Here is a 14,287-nt window from a genome sequence, read left to right as displayed (position 1 = left end):
TCAGTGTAATTATTAGTAGCCTTTAATTTAAGGTGAAGTTGTGTATTCCAGATGTTATCATGTGATAACCAGAGGTAGTCACAAGATCAAAATTTAAGATGTATTTTCCCGTGAGGAATGTACAACTACTTTTGTGAGAGACAACTGCATTCAGAGATTGTCACTGTGATAAAACTGTGGATAACTAAAATAATGGAGAATGTCAAAAACTACTGATTTCCAATAGAGTAAGGCTTTCTTTAATTTTGGTTTTGAAAATCTGTTTAACTTCTGCAATTTCATTCGGGTTTTTTTTGTTTTGAAGGATGGAAAAATTGAAGCAGAAGACTTCACCAGTAGGCTCTACAGAGAACTTAATTCTTCACCTCAACCTTACCTTGTGCCTTTCCTGAAGGTAATTTGTGTTCACTACACCTCGTGGTTATCTACTTGCAGCAGTGAGCACAAGCATGTCTTTTGCCACTACAGATGGAATTCCAAGATAGCGTAGATGGAATTTGAAATAGTGCCTGGTTAGGCTTCTGCTCTCTTAAAATAATATTTTTTGTCTCTTGGTTCCAGAAATTTGTTAGTATAGTTCATTGGCATAGTCAGTAGTTAGCTGTTTTAAGAAATCTGAATAGTGAGAGTTTTCTTTCTGTGAATTATGAGCTGTTTCTTTCCATAGCACTGAGCCTATGAAATGATTTATTATTGTTTCTGTAAAATAGGAATTGAATGAGAGAGAAAACTGTTCCTTCTGGACTAACTCATACTCTTAATGCTTCTGTATGTGTTTGTGTGGATAAATTGGAAGGTTGTCATCTCTAAATAATAAATGCAATTTGTCATAAATTTGATAGTAATTGAACACATATCAAAAAAAATATATTCTGAATCGTTTACTACCTGAAAAATCAGGGAAGGTACTACAGTCCTTTTGGTAAGAGTATAACTTTTCTTGACTGATGCATGATTAAGGGATGTGCTTACAGTTGTAGGTGTGTGTTGACATTTTTTGGGTCTTAAATTCTTGTTCGTACTTGTGCTATTCACAAGGACAGAAATTGTTACCATACAGAAATAACTACTATAAGTAAAACACTGCAGTCATCTAAGCCATCACATCATATAGCTTCTTATGTATACAGTTAGGGATCTAATCAAGGAAGGCAGCGTGAGCTCAGACTGTTAAATATGTACAAGGTTTCTACATGAGCTCAGTGATCTATGTGCCCACGGCACCCAGGTTTCTACAACTAAAGGTTGCTGTTGTTCTGTCCAGTTTAAAACATGACGTGGCATGGTATTTCTGTGTGCTGCTATCACATAAGTTAAATGGATTGCTTTTTATGATTCATGTTTTCTTTTGTGATATAGGATTAACATACTCAAGCAAATTCTTTCCTTTCCCCTTTTTAGAGGAGTTTACCTGCCTTGAGACAGTTAACACCAGACTCTGCAGCTTTCATTCAGCAAAGTCAACAGCAGCAGCCAACGACGCAAGCAACAACTGCACTTACAGCAGTGATGCTAAGCCCTTCAGTTCAGCGTGCAGCAGGGAAGGCCACTGCAACTGTAACAAGTACTCTACAACAACCTGTAATCAGCCTAACTCAGCCTACACAAGTTGGTGTTAGTAAACAAGGACAGTCAACACCACTGGTACGTTTGTGGAAGTGTGTCATCTGTTGCTAAACAGGTGTTTTTTCAGAACGCAGTGCCTTCACAGGTTGGTTGTTTAACTCAGTCAGAGAACTTTGTCCCTTCTCATTTTTTAAGAAGGAAAAAATACGTATAAATCTATTATTGATTAAAGTACTGTATTTCCTGTTTTAACAAAAGATATTGGTGGATTTTCTCAATTACTGCATATCCATGGGAGCAGAATTATGCAGGATTTTTCATTTCCCATTACATAAGTCTAGTGACAAATTATTCCAGAGGAGGAGACCGAATAGATTCATAGATACATTAGATTGAAGAGGACCTACAAGATCATCTAGTCCAACCATCCTCCTATCACCATCCCTACCCACTAAGCTACTAAATCAAATCCCTTAGCACCCCATCTAAATGCCTCTTGAACAGCGCTAGGGATGGTGCCTCAGCCACCAATAACTTAGGCCTGTATGTAAACTTTCATGAAAACAAGCTAAGGATAGTATAAGGTGCACACCACCTCTTGTCCTCTTCTAGTTGCAAAACAGTGCCTGCACATAAACTTTGTTAGGATAGATATTCACTAATATACATTATTAAAATCCTAGGATTTCATAATGTTTAGTATATGAACACTTGTTATTCTGTCTCTATATTTTTTTATGAAATGGAAAAGTAGAGGTCAGTATGGTCAAGTTGCAAATACTCAGAGTAAGCAGAAAGAAGGGGAAAATAAAGCAACCTAATACAAATCTACACAGCTGTTGCTTATACTGATTCTGGATGAAAACACTGTAGGTAAAACCAGCTGAATTATCTGCCAAGTTGGTGTTATTTCTAGTTGTTAAATATGTCCAGGCAGATCCACTTTGCCTGTCTGTTTTTCTAATGTAGAAACCATATCTTTGTGATTATAGCTAGAATTCTTAACGAAGGTATTTTCTGTTGTATTTTTTTTTTGCTCACAGAAAGTGGAATATTAATTTTTCAATGTAGAGTGACTCTAGTGTGAAGAATCTTAAATACCTCAGTGTGTTCTGATTCTAGATGGACGAGCAGATGTGTTGGTTGTTGGGCTTTGTTTTTCTCATCTGTTTCTTAGCCCTAGTTGTTTCAGATTTGTTTTCAGTTCTTCTCTTTCTGCAGGTTATTCAACAGCCTCAAAAAGCAGGGACATTGATAAGGCCTCCACAGGTAACGTTGACACAGACACCAATGGTAGCACTGCGGCAACCACATAGTCGTATTATGCTCACTACTCCTCAGCAAATTCAGCTGAATCAACTTCAGACAGGTAAGAGGTCATCTCGTATGTGCTGTTCTAGCAGCATTAAGTTTGCTTGGTTAGTGTCACTTCTGATGTGCCAATGGTGGCTGTTGTAGTACTGCTAAAATCTTCAGTGCATGGTGTTGTGGTGGGTAGGGGTGCACACATCGCAGGGCAGCATTTACAGTCAAAAAATGTGTGGGTGCTGGAGCTGCATGGGAGGATGCTGTTCTAGGTGGGTGGAATGCTGGCAGAAATGGTCGAGGCAAAATCTTTGTGCCAGGCATGTTGTCATTACTACCTGTGACTGGCTTGTGAATCGAAGTCCTGACACAAATTTGATGTACAAATCTTCTCTGTCTTCCTGCAGTACCTGTGGTAAAACCAACAGTATTACCTGGAAACAAAGCTATAGCCACTGTTTCAACACAAGTAGCTGCTGCTCAGAAGAATAAACTGAAAGAACCTGGGGGAGGTTCTTTTAGGTGAGGAGCCATGTGCTTATTTGTACTCATACATACTGCCTGGGCAGCGTGCTGAACTTAGTGGGAACCTGTCCATGTACCCTAGTGGTGCTGAATCAGGCTGGGTAAACACACGGGAACTGGGAATTGATTTTCTGTAGCCAGATTTGCTACTTAAAGACTTGTACAAACAGCTGTGGACATGCTTGTGCCAGATTGGTTTTAATATTTAGCTGGCACTAAGGGTAAATATTTAAACTCACAAACAATTCTTGTCTGGACAAGCAAATAGAGTTCATTACTCTGCTTCTTCCAGCGCTGCTCAAGTTGTTCGAATGTACAGCCTGTTTTAGAAAGATGAGTGCAGTTCATTATTGTTTGTGGCAGTGATGTGTCTAGTCTCTTGTTTCTCAAGGTACTACAATGTTGCATAAGAAAAGATCTTGAGAAAAAACAGTTAAGAAATGTGAAATGACAAAAATGCTCTTAGATCTCTTTGAAATCAAATGATGTTAGTTTTATTTTAGCACATAATAAAAGCAGAAATGAAACGGAATACTCAGGTTTATTGTGGAACTCATTGTGTGCAGCCATGGTTTTGTAGTGGTGTTTTATAAGTTATAAGCACTAAATGTAATGGCTGTGATGAATTTTCCTTTCTTAAGGGATGACGATGACATTAATGATGTTGCATCAATGGCTGGAGTCAACCTGTCAGAGGAAAGTGCTCGGATATTGGCAACAAACTCTGAGCTGGTGGGCACGTTAACAAGGTCTTGTAAAGATGAAACCTTCCTCTTCTCGGCACCTTTACAAAGGAGGATATTAGAAATAGGTATGTTGATGTTTCTAGGGATTGAGTAAGCACATTTCACTAGTGCTGAGTTCAATGGAAGACATTTTCCTTATTAATTTCAAGTTATAAAGTTGTTAGAGTAGTTGTCTTCTGTGTATTTGGATTCTTGTGGGCCATTGTACAGCTTATGAAAGCAGGAAAACAGCGTGAAGGATAACAAAGCTGTAGAAGTATGGCAATTTAACACCAAAATTACTGTACCTGGTTAAAATTGACTGTATCAAATCATACAGCAACTAAAATAATGAGACTGGGAAAAGAAGATAAATCCAGGAACAACTTTATTGTATTTACTTACAAATTTACAAATGGTAACATAGCAAAAAGCCTTCTTCAGTTACTTGTTTTGCTGTAGCATGCAGCATTTCTTAACAGTCATAAACTTTGCTAAGCTAAACTTGTGTGTATACAGTTTCCTATTGCCTACTTTGCCAAGTGTTTACATTTCCACATTAGACATTGTCCTGGTGTTTAGCTGAATTGTATAATTACTGTTATTTATTATTTCTTCTACACCTTTTTGCCCTGATCATAGGTAAAAAACATGGGATAACAGAAATCCATCCTGACGTAGTTAGCTATGTATCACACGCCACACAACAAAGACTACAAAACCTCGTGGAAAAATTGTCAGAGACTGCTCAACAAAGGAATATTTCTTATAAGGTAACTGTGTTTAATTGCACAAATAACGCTTCACAAATTCAATAGGCTGTCATGTGGATGTGTTCAGATGTTCTTCATTCTCTAAAGTTAGGCTATTTATTGTCTCTGATTCATCTTACACTAAGATATTAATATACGTGCATGACTAGTAGGCTTCAGCTTGCCTGTGTAAGCTTTTTTTAAAACAAAACTATCCCCACCCCTTTATTATGTCAAACGTTTAAAATCTGAGTGATTGTACAGTGGGATAGGCAGATAAAAGACATGATTTATTTTTGTTCACCACGCCCAAGCATTGTGTGCCATCTGGTAGAGGTCAGTCAGCATCAGGTCTCCTGGCATAATGCTGAATGACGTGATGAATGAGTACTTCATCTTTCATTTCCTTTCTTCAAGTGTACAACAACATTGGCCAGCTAGCTTTTTGTTCTCCAGCTGAAGCTACCTGTAGGAGCTGATCTCCAGAAGCCTTTCTTATATGCTTAGTGATGATATAATTGTAGAACCCTTGTGCTCCTTTGTTTCTGTAATTCTATCTGTATAGGCCCACTGGGTACTGGGAGGAAGGTGAATCCACTGAACGTGTAGTTAATATTTCCTTTCAAGGAAACATTCTTTGACTGCTCTGACCCTCCAAAAAGGTATACTTGTGAGTCATAGAAGCCCAACTCCACAACTGCCCTAGCAAGAGGATGGAGCAAAATGTAATACTGAGGCTTACACCACTTTGTATCCCTCCTTCCCCCCAGTGGCAGCACATAGGAATCATGTTTTCTACTCCTTTCTGATGGTAACTAATGTTAAATGAGGCACTTTGTAGGGAAATAAATGGCTGCAAGTAAAGTGAGTTTCACCTGCTTTTCATTCACCTGGCTGTGTTGTATTAGAATGAGTAGCCTGTATCTGTTAATGCTTCTGGGATCAGTGTGGGACTTGGGAGCACTGCTGTGTATTCTCAAGACTGCTATCTGACAGATATGTATGCTTAATAGATGCAAATACCTAAACAACGTTTGAAAAAAAAAATCTCAAAAATATGTTTGTGAAGTTAAAACAATGATGGGATTAGTGTGGAAATCAAAATGTGATGAATTCATGAAATAGAACAAAATGCTTTTAAGAGCTGGTTTGACTGGTGTAAATACACACTTGCTATTTGCTTGAAAAGGACAAAGTGAACAGTTGAGATTTAAATGTATATGTTCTTCTCCAGTACAGTACAAGCTAACAGCTTTGTTTTTAAGATATATAATGAGAAACATATTTGCTGTGTTTTCAGGATGATGAAAGATATGAACAAGCAAGTGACGTTCGGGCACAGCTCAAGTTCTTTGAACAACTTGATCAAATAGAAAAGCAGCGTAAAGATGAACAAGAAAGGGAAATTTTAATGCGTGCAGCAAAGGCAAGTCCTTGGATTTCACACACATTTGCAAATTGTCATTCTTTTCTTTACATCAAAAATGCAGAATTTCTTCTCTTTTGTAGAAGACATCCAGTGAAGGAAAGGACTAATTTTCAGAGTTGGAACTTGATGAGTGTGTTGTTTAGATACAGCTCTGTTCTGCTTTCTGCAGTAAGGGCGGCTGCTTTGCCCTTCTCATTGCATTTACCCAAATGTAGTAGGCCCTCAAAGCCAGTCTGTGCTTTTCATTGTGGAAAAAGGTTAATTTAATAGCTTGGTTGTATTCCTAAATTAAATGGAATAGAGAAGTTGCAAGCGTTTTGGGGAAATAGAAATAGAGTTCAGAAAAGTTTTGACAAATTGAAGAAATATAATAAATAGGAAGCAGTTGATATAAGTGCTGCACTTTCTGTTTGTACTTGGTGACCCAAGAATAGGATGAATATGACTGCCTAGGAAGGAGCACGGTGTTCACAAAGCAGCCCAGGATTTTCCTTAGGCTTATGACGTGGTAGGATTTGATGACATCAAAATTTGTGGAATATTTTTACGTAAGATGTCAGCGAACGCTTCAACTTCATTTGGTTCCTATTATACCTGAGCTGGAATACTCTGTCTGGTTCTGGAGCCCTATAGCAAGTGGATTTCTGAAAGAAAGCAATTTACAAGTCCAGAAAATGTGGCCTATGAATTAAGAAAAGATTTTATGCATTCTTTTCAGAAGAGGGAAGACTGGGGTGAGACATATGTAAATCAACTTGACTTACTCTATGAAACTGTAATTTGCATGTTCTTATAATTTCCTCTGTTTGCTGCACCTGGAGTGCAGCAGGAAAAACATAAGCTTTTCCTCGTGATTAACCTAACATTTTAAGGATACTTGAGAATTGAATTAGAATAATTGATTTTGTTGCTGGTCTAGAGGATGTATGGGTTTGAATACACCATTTGTTTGGATACACATGATATTGCTATGTGAGGAATATGAACGAAAGTCTTTCTTGTAGCTCTTCCCATTTTCTGTTTGTTTGACTTCTTGTGGAAAAAAAACAACAGAAGATGAAAAACTAAGAAAACTGATACATGTATCCCCCCAAAAACACAACCAAAACCAATGTATTGATAACATTAGGCAATAAAGCTTACTGAAATAACACATTCTGTTACTTCTTAGAACATGAAATAAAATGGGCAGCTGGCGATGCACAAGGTCTGTTGGCATTTAACTGGCCTTCTGTTCAAATGGGAGTTTGACTTGGGTCTGTAGGCACTGCAGATAATGTTCTTACCAGCTGTGTAGTTAAACATGTATGGGAGGGACTTTTCAGAAAAGTAAATGTATGATTCCTTTTAGAGAACCAGAATTGTGCATGTTTTGTGCCTTGTAGAGATTTTCTTCAGGCATAAATGTTCTGCTGTTCCTTTGCTGTTGTTAACAAAGCTGAAAAAGGGGGGGTTAGGGGGGAGGGTGCTTTGTCAGAAATAGTTACCTGAAGCTAGGAAATGGAAAATTGTTCTTAATTTCTACAAATGATTTTCCTTCGCTGTCTCACTTTCCAGAAGTGGTGAGTACTTTCCACTTCCTGTGGAATTTTAAGAAAAGCTTTCATATGCAGTGTAAGATGTATCTTCTCAACTCTTCTTTAACAACTCTTGTAAATTAATTGATTTTTCTTTTTCTTCCCTGACCCATCTGTGTTCATCATTTATCAACGTAGTCTCGATCTAGGCAAGAAGATCCAGAACAGCTCAGGCTCAAACAGAAGGCCAAGGAGGTAAGTGTTCACTTCAGTGTGAACTTTTATTTGGAAAAATTAAAAGAAAAAATAATTAATGGTATTCATTCTGGCAAACACAGATGCAGCAGCAAGAGCTAGCACAGATGAGACAGAGGGATGCCAACTTGACTGCATTAGCTGCAATTGGTCCAAGAAAGAAAAGGAAAGTGGATTCACCAGGATCTGGATCAGGGACAGAGGTACAGTCAAATTGCACTTCTTGGTTTTGCTGCATCACCACTCCCTGTAAAAGACTTTTTCAGAGCTCTCTTTCCTTATGCGTGGAAGTTTCTGAGTAGCAGAAGTGTATTTTGAATGTGTTAAGATTTTCTTTCTCTGAAGCCAGAATCAATTTTTAGCATCAGTGTAATGACGGGGGAATAAAACTGAGCGATCGTGTTTCCTGGTTCATGGGACCTGGGGAATGTTAGAAAGCAGTCACTGTTTCTCAAGTGTGTGCCTTTCTGGACCTCTGTGGCTCTGGAAGAGATGGTTATAATTGTAGCCAAACCAGTTAAATAATAGCACAGACTAATTAATGCCTTCAGTGAGGTAGGTGCAGTGATAGAATTGAATCAGTAGGAGCTTCTAATTATAGGAAGTTGCCTAATTCATTTTTTCAGCTGTTGATTGGCCTTAGTTTTAGGATCTCTACAGCAGATCAGCTGGACAGTTTCTGTATGATTACGATGCTCACCTACATCCTTTGTGTATCTCACAGCTTACTTTAGCCTTTTGAAGATTAAAAATGTCTCTGATGACAAAGTTATCAGTACACTCAATATTGGATTGATTTAATGTTGATCTGATTTCAGGTAGATTGGTAAACTGTCTGCAGTATTTGTAAACAAGTTAATGAACATGAAATGCTATCAGACTGCTTTGTGCTTGGAAGACACACTATATCGGATTTCTCTAATGCTTAACAAGGACTTATTAACCAGGACCAAAAGCTCTGTTTTCCTAATTTGGGATGCTTTCCCTGCATCTGCTAGCAAGTGACAGGATAGTAATGATGGAATAATTCTGCTTATGAATGAGCATCCCACATTTTTGCTGCTAAGGCAGTTAGTGCTATAGAAAAGCAGAGTTTCAGGATAGTTCACCTTGTTTTATACTGAGTTGTTAGAAGCAGTAATGTAATTTACGAATCCTTGATATAAAAACATTGCAGAACAATCTGAATGCTAATAGATGGTATTGTTGTATTGAAATCAAACCTCTGAGCACTTCATAAATAATGTTGAGTTCTGAAAGCTAGTGAAATGCCTATTATTGATAGGGTTGTTTTTATATAAGCTAACAAATGACTGCATTAAAGTTTTATAAACGTAGTTTAAAATTAGAAAGTTTGCAGAATGTGGCACTCAGATCAATATTTGTATAAGTGATGTGGTCCCTGAGGAGCATGCTGAAACAGCTCACGGAGCGTTACTGTTGTCACTGCCTGCTTACTGTGCTCAACTGTGCAGTGTGTGAGTAGTCTGTTCATGTCACTTAGGTTATGGAATGCGTTTTATATCTTCTAGGAACACTTGTGTGTATTTCATCTAAATCTGACTAATTTGGCTCTGCCAGATTAATCGCTTACTGGTTAACCAATTAACTACAGGTTTCCTGGAAGTGTGATTTTTTTTTGTCGTTTAATTAAGAACCAGCTGCTTTTGATCTGATAAACTCACAGCTGTGCTTTTGCTGCTGTGTCACTTGACATTTCTAAATTGAGCTCCACTTGTCGCCATTTGTATGCAGTTTGTAGTTAAGGCATATTACAAGAAGTGTGGAAAATAAGGTTTGTCATTACTTAGACACAGATTTGTAAATGTAAGCTTTTGATGTCTAGGAATGCTGAATCTTAATTACATGTAAAATCACCTTTAAGTAATAACTGTACTGTTTCAAAATCCAACAGAATGGGCTGCTGTCATTTTCACAATCTTAAATCTATGTGATTTTATTGACAGCTATGAGAAAGCTGCTTAACTCATCCTGTGCCTATGGGAGGAGCATAGTTATCTCTGTTTAAAATGACTCCTAACATTTCTATGTTTAAAATTGTATATATAATAAAATCAGGCCTTAGCCTCATAAGGAATATTGAAAAACAGAAGTAAAAGAATCCTACCCAGCCGTTCTTTCTTATAGACCTTTCATCCCTGACTTGTATGTATCTGATACTTAGCATCCAGCACTGTCCTGCATCCAGAGTCCATTGGAGTAGATAGAAAATAAGCACACATGTTGTGTTAGTGCTTTAGCACGTGCCTTTGGAAGCCTGGCCTCTGAGCAGCGCTAACTACAGTGCAGAGGACTTAAGGGTTCAGCAGGCAATTCACTTGAGGGTTTAGGTTGGTTCCTCAGTTATGTGCACCAGAACTGACTATCTACATTAAACATGTAGAGGACACAGGAGCGTGTGTCTCCGTGGCTTATTCACATGGCTCTGGTGCTGCTGTAATGTTGTTGCTTTTCTCAGGAATGCAGTGTTCTTCAGAACACTTTTTTTTGGCACTCCAAAATGTCAGGCAATGGAGTCTGGGCCTTCTGGTGTCACCTAGTTTTTAAGATTCATTGAAAAAAGAAAAATAGACCATTCTAGTAAATGAAATCAGAGGTGAAAGAAAGGAACTGTAAGTAAGAAATGTAGTCTGTTTCCAGTCACTCCAAACATATTATTTCTTAACATGCACGGGGAGCCAAGTATCTCCAACAGGGCAGCTGCCAAAAGTATTGCCGGCTTCAAAAGCTTGAGCAGCATTTGGTTTCTGGTCTCTTATTGCCATCTGCTGGCAGCTCTGCTCATTGCTGCCGTTCCCTTCTGCCAGGCAGGAGAGGAGCAGGGCTGTGCTTGGGAGGCACGGTGCTGCTCGCTGCTGGCAGGGGGCTGCGGTGCATATGTCAGACAACACTACATGAGATAAATCCAGATCTTCCCCGAAAGAGACACCCTGCTACTCTAGATAGTGTTCTTGCTGGACCTGATGGCCTTGAAGCACTTTGAGATTTCCTTGCTCATATAAAGGAAAGCATAAAAAACATATAGGACTTGTATTAATCACGTGTCCTATCACAGTTGTGATTCTCTTCTGCAAGTGAAAATTAGATTCAGCTGTAGCAGAGTTGCTCTGTCCACTTGGTTAGGAGCCAGTCTGTGTGTGAGCAGCTGAAGAAGGGGTGTGGCCATGTCTAAACAGCTCTACAGAAATCTTAAGTTTTTTCTTCCTGTTTTTCTTTTTTCTTTCCCAAAGTGACAAATACTTGTGGCAAACTACCAGTGTGTACCAGAGGGATAAGTGTTGCTGTACAATAGGAATTCAGAGCTGGTTAGAGAATGCCTGCTGGTGTCCAGAATAGCTGCTGCTTAATATAATCCTGAGCTTGGTTACAGCTGTCGTCAGCAACGGGCAGAGCTCGTGGCACTGTGCTGTGAAGATCAGGGGAGATCAAGGGCATTATTTGCTGCCTCACAGCTGGGTGGATAGGTGTGCTTCCCAGTAACATCACGAGGGTACACTGAGACTTTGTGTGTTTGCTTTGCTTGCTGGGAGTGCCTTACTACAGATAGGAGCAGCACTATGTGTTCTTTTCTTTTAATCCACGCTAGACATCACCGATAGCTTTGAATTATTCAACTGTAGTTAATAAAGTAATAATCACAAAATGTTTGATGTGGCAGCATACGCTGTCTGTGGGCTTCCTGGACGTCACCCATTAGTTCTCACCTCACGTGTTCTCTCTGAAAAGCCGTGCAGGATGTGCAGGTACAGACCTGACCTGATGCATCTGCTCTTTTCTTCCCAGGGATCCGGTTCAAGTGCAGCAGTCCCAGGCAGCTCTGGAGTTGGAACAACCAGACAGTTTACGCGACAAAGGATAACGCGGGTGAACCTCAGGGACCTCATATTTTGTTTAGAAAATGAGCGAGAGACAAGCCATTCACTATTGCTATATAAAGCATTCCTTAAGTAAAGTGGAAAAGATCAAGGTATTTTTGACGGAGAGCCGCCTGAGGACCTTTTTTATATATTTGCAGATTTCGCCTTTTTGTAACAAGCAAATGGGATATTGTTTGAAAAACAGCCACCTCTTTACATGGAACAGTTTTATATTCCTGTTTATAAACTCTTCAGTATGAGAGAAATGCATTTCTGTAACAGTGAGGATACTTACAAGGCCTGTGGATACTATAAAAGGACAATTAAATTTTAACTCATCTCTTGATTGAGTGGCCTTCTTGCCAAACAAGCCATATATAAAGACTGATGGAATCGTTTAGCAAATAACTAGCTACCCTGTCAGCCCTGTAGCAGTTTTGACATTAATTGTGCATTTTAGTTCAGTTTTATTCAACTCAATCAATTATATAGGCATATGTCTACAGCAGATGACCTCATTTCATTTAGCTTTTTTTTTTGAACAGTCAGTTAGCAAAGCAAACTGATTTTTTTTTAAAGAATATTTATCTTTCCCCCAAATGTTCAAAATCTAGAGGGATATACAGTTAATTTTAAACATAACCTCAATTTTAATCACATTATTGCTTATTAGAGGCCCTGAAATCCCATAAAGGAGGGTTACTTCTGAATGTTTTAGCAGCATCTGTAAAAATGCATTTTATTTGCTATAGTTTGTAAAGCTGTAAAGTTAAAAAAGGAAAAAAAAGGAAAAAAAGAGAAACCTTTTCAGCATAAATATATTTTACTTGCACTGTGTTTTTTAGCTAAAGTGAAAGCTTAGATTAAATAAAATCAAAGTTGAGAGGAATCATCAGTGTGAATCAAGTGTTGAAAAATGGTTGGTGTATTTTGTCAGTAATTGTACATAATTTTTGGCACATAACATAAAAATGGCTATGTAAACTATAATTATTTTGCTAAAAGACTGTATGCAAGCTGTGGGCCTACTTTAAAGATGTCCAGAGCAAAGTCCCTTCTTTGTACCTATTTTTTTATTACAAATATACTAATTGGTTCTTTATATTTTCAGAGGTTATTGTATTAAATTGTCTATTGATAGTACTTTTATGACTGTAAATACTTTGGCTTTCTTTGTGTGAACTCTCATGGTAGAATTTAACTCTCTTGCGTGTAAACTGAATGCTGATCAGTATTTTTATCAACACCTGACAACTGTTACACCCCTTTCATTTTGTCTTTTAGGAAATCCTGTCTTTCCATTTTTTTTCATGTAAATTTTGCACAGTTACTTGTTCATATGTAAATATTTTACTTTCAAAAATGAAGTTTTTAATTGCTATTGTTTTATATAGGATTGAAAGAAAATTAACTCCTTTATTAAAAACAAATTTATCTGTATTTGCTAATGCATTTTTCTCTCTAAATCTTTTCTCCTCTCGGATTTATTTTTCTTGGTGCAGTTAAGGATTGGTCTGCCTGAGGGGATGCTGTTCCCTCAAGATGCACTTTGGTTTTTATATTGCTTTGTTGTGTCAGTGTTTTGGAGGTATGTAACTCTGTCCATCTGGAAATGTCATTTTATTGCCTTTGGGGATCTTGGACAGAGGGCAGTGGGCAGTGGGGGGTTGTTCTATGTTGTTTTTTTTTTTAAGCAGGGAAACTTTCTGAAGAAATACTTTGACCCAGTGAAGATGTAACAAAATTGCCTCTGCTGGGGGCAGACCTGCGTCCTCAGACACCATTAACTGCAGTGGGAGGTGTGACAGAGAGCAAGGAATTGGGAGCACAGCTATGAAAGTCCGTAATCAGGGGCACGTTTTTGTTTGCTGATGTGAAAGGAGATGGTGTATTTCTGATGCTCTGTACTGAATGTTTAGCTTTTGATTTTTTTTTAAATAATTTTCCCCACGTCAGTGGTTTATAAAAGAAATAAACTCACAGTTGTGAGGGCCCAGTCCTGCTATTAGATGCACAGAAAACTGAGTGGCTTTGATCATTGTTCCTTGTGGATGGGCAAACCCAGCCTGTGGGCTCCTGCTCCTGCTGTGCTGCTGGTGGGCTGTGCTCAGCACAGTGCTCTCGTGGCACAGAGACCACTTCACCCACTGGGAACCTCAGGGCTGCAGCAGTGCTGTGCTCCCTGATGTGGCTGTGGCACTTACTGGAAGGTTTCACTTGTTTGCAAACTCCCGACTGTCTTTGGAATGGTGTCATGTTCTTAAGTAGAAAGAAACAACCTTGACTTCTGGCCACATCACTGTCATAGCTAAAAAGTAATTAATTGGGATGCTCT

At 38.5% G+C, this 14,287-nt stretch overlaps 1 protein-coding gene across 1 annotated transcript in view; it reads left to right on the top strand.

Moving 5' to 3' along the window:
• The window catches only part of TAF4 (TATA-box binding protein associated factor 4), a 36,479-nt gene extending 23,087 nt beyond the window's left edge, over positions 1–13,392 (top strand). The window contains exons 7-16 of the mRNA XM_065754577.1: positions 305–394; positions 1,402–1,644; positions 2,788–2,935; positions 3,279–3,393; positions 4,038–4,207; positions 4,764–4,894; positions 6,174–6,299; positions 8,018–8,074; positions 8,158–8,277; positions 11,879–13,392. Of these exons, the coding sequence (XP_065610649.1) occupies positions 305–394; positions 1,402–1,644; positions 2,788–2,935; positions 3,279–3,393; positions 4,038–4,207; positions 4,764–4,894; positions 6,174–6,299; positions 8,018–8,074; positions 8,158–8,277; positions 11,879–12,046 (1,368 nt within the window). The 3' untranslated portion in view covers positions 12,047–13,392. The remainder of the gene's footprint in view (positions 1–304; positions 395–1,401; positions 1,645–2,787; positions 2,936–3,278; positions 3,394–4,037; positions 4,208–4,763; positions 4,895–6,173; positions 6,300–8,017; positions 8,075–8,157; positions 8,278–11,878) is intronic.
• The last annotated feature ends 895 nt before the right edge of the window (positions 13,393–14,287 follow it).

This window comes from Cyrtonyx montezumae, unplaced genomic scaffold (genome assembly GCF_038088225.1).
Source record: "Cyrtonyx montezumae isolate F1298 unplaced genomic scaffold, pur_monq_1.0 scaffold_9, whole genome shotgun sequence".
NCBI lineage: Eukaryota > Metazoa > Chordata > Aves > Galliformes > Odontophoridae > Cyrtonyx > Cyrtonyx montezumae.
This window is presented reverse-complemented; position numbering and strand designations above follow the sequence as displayed.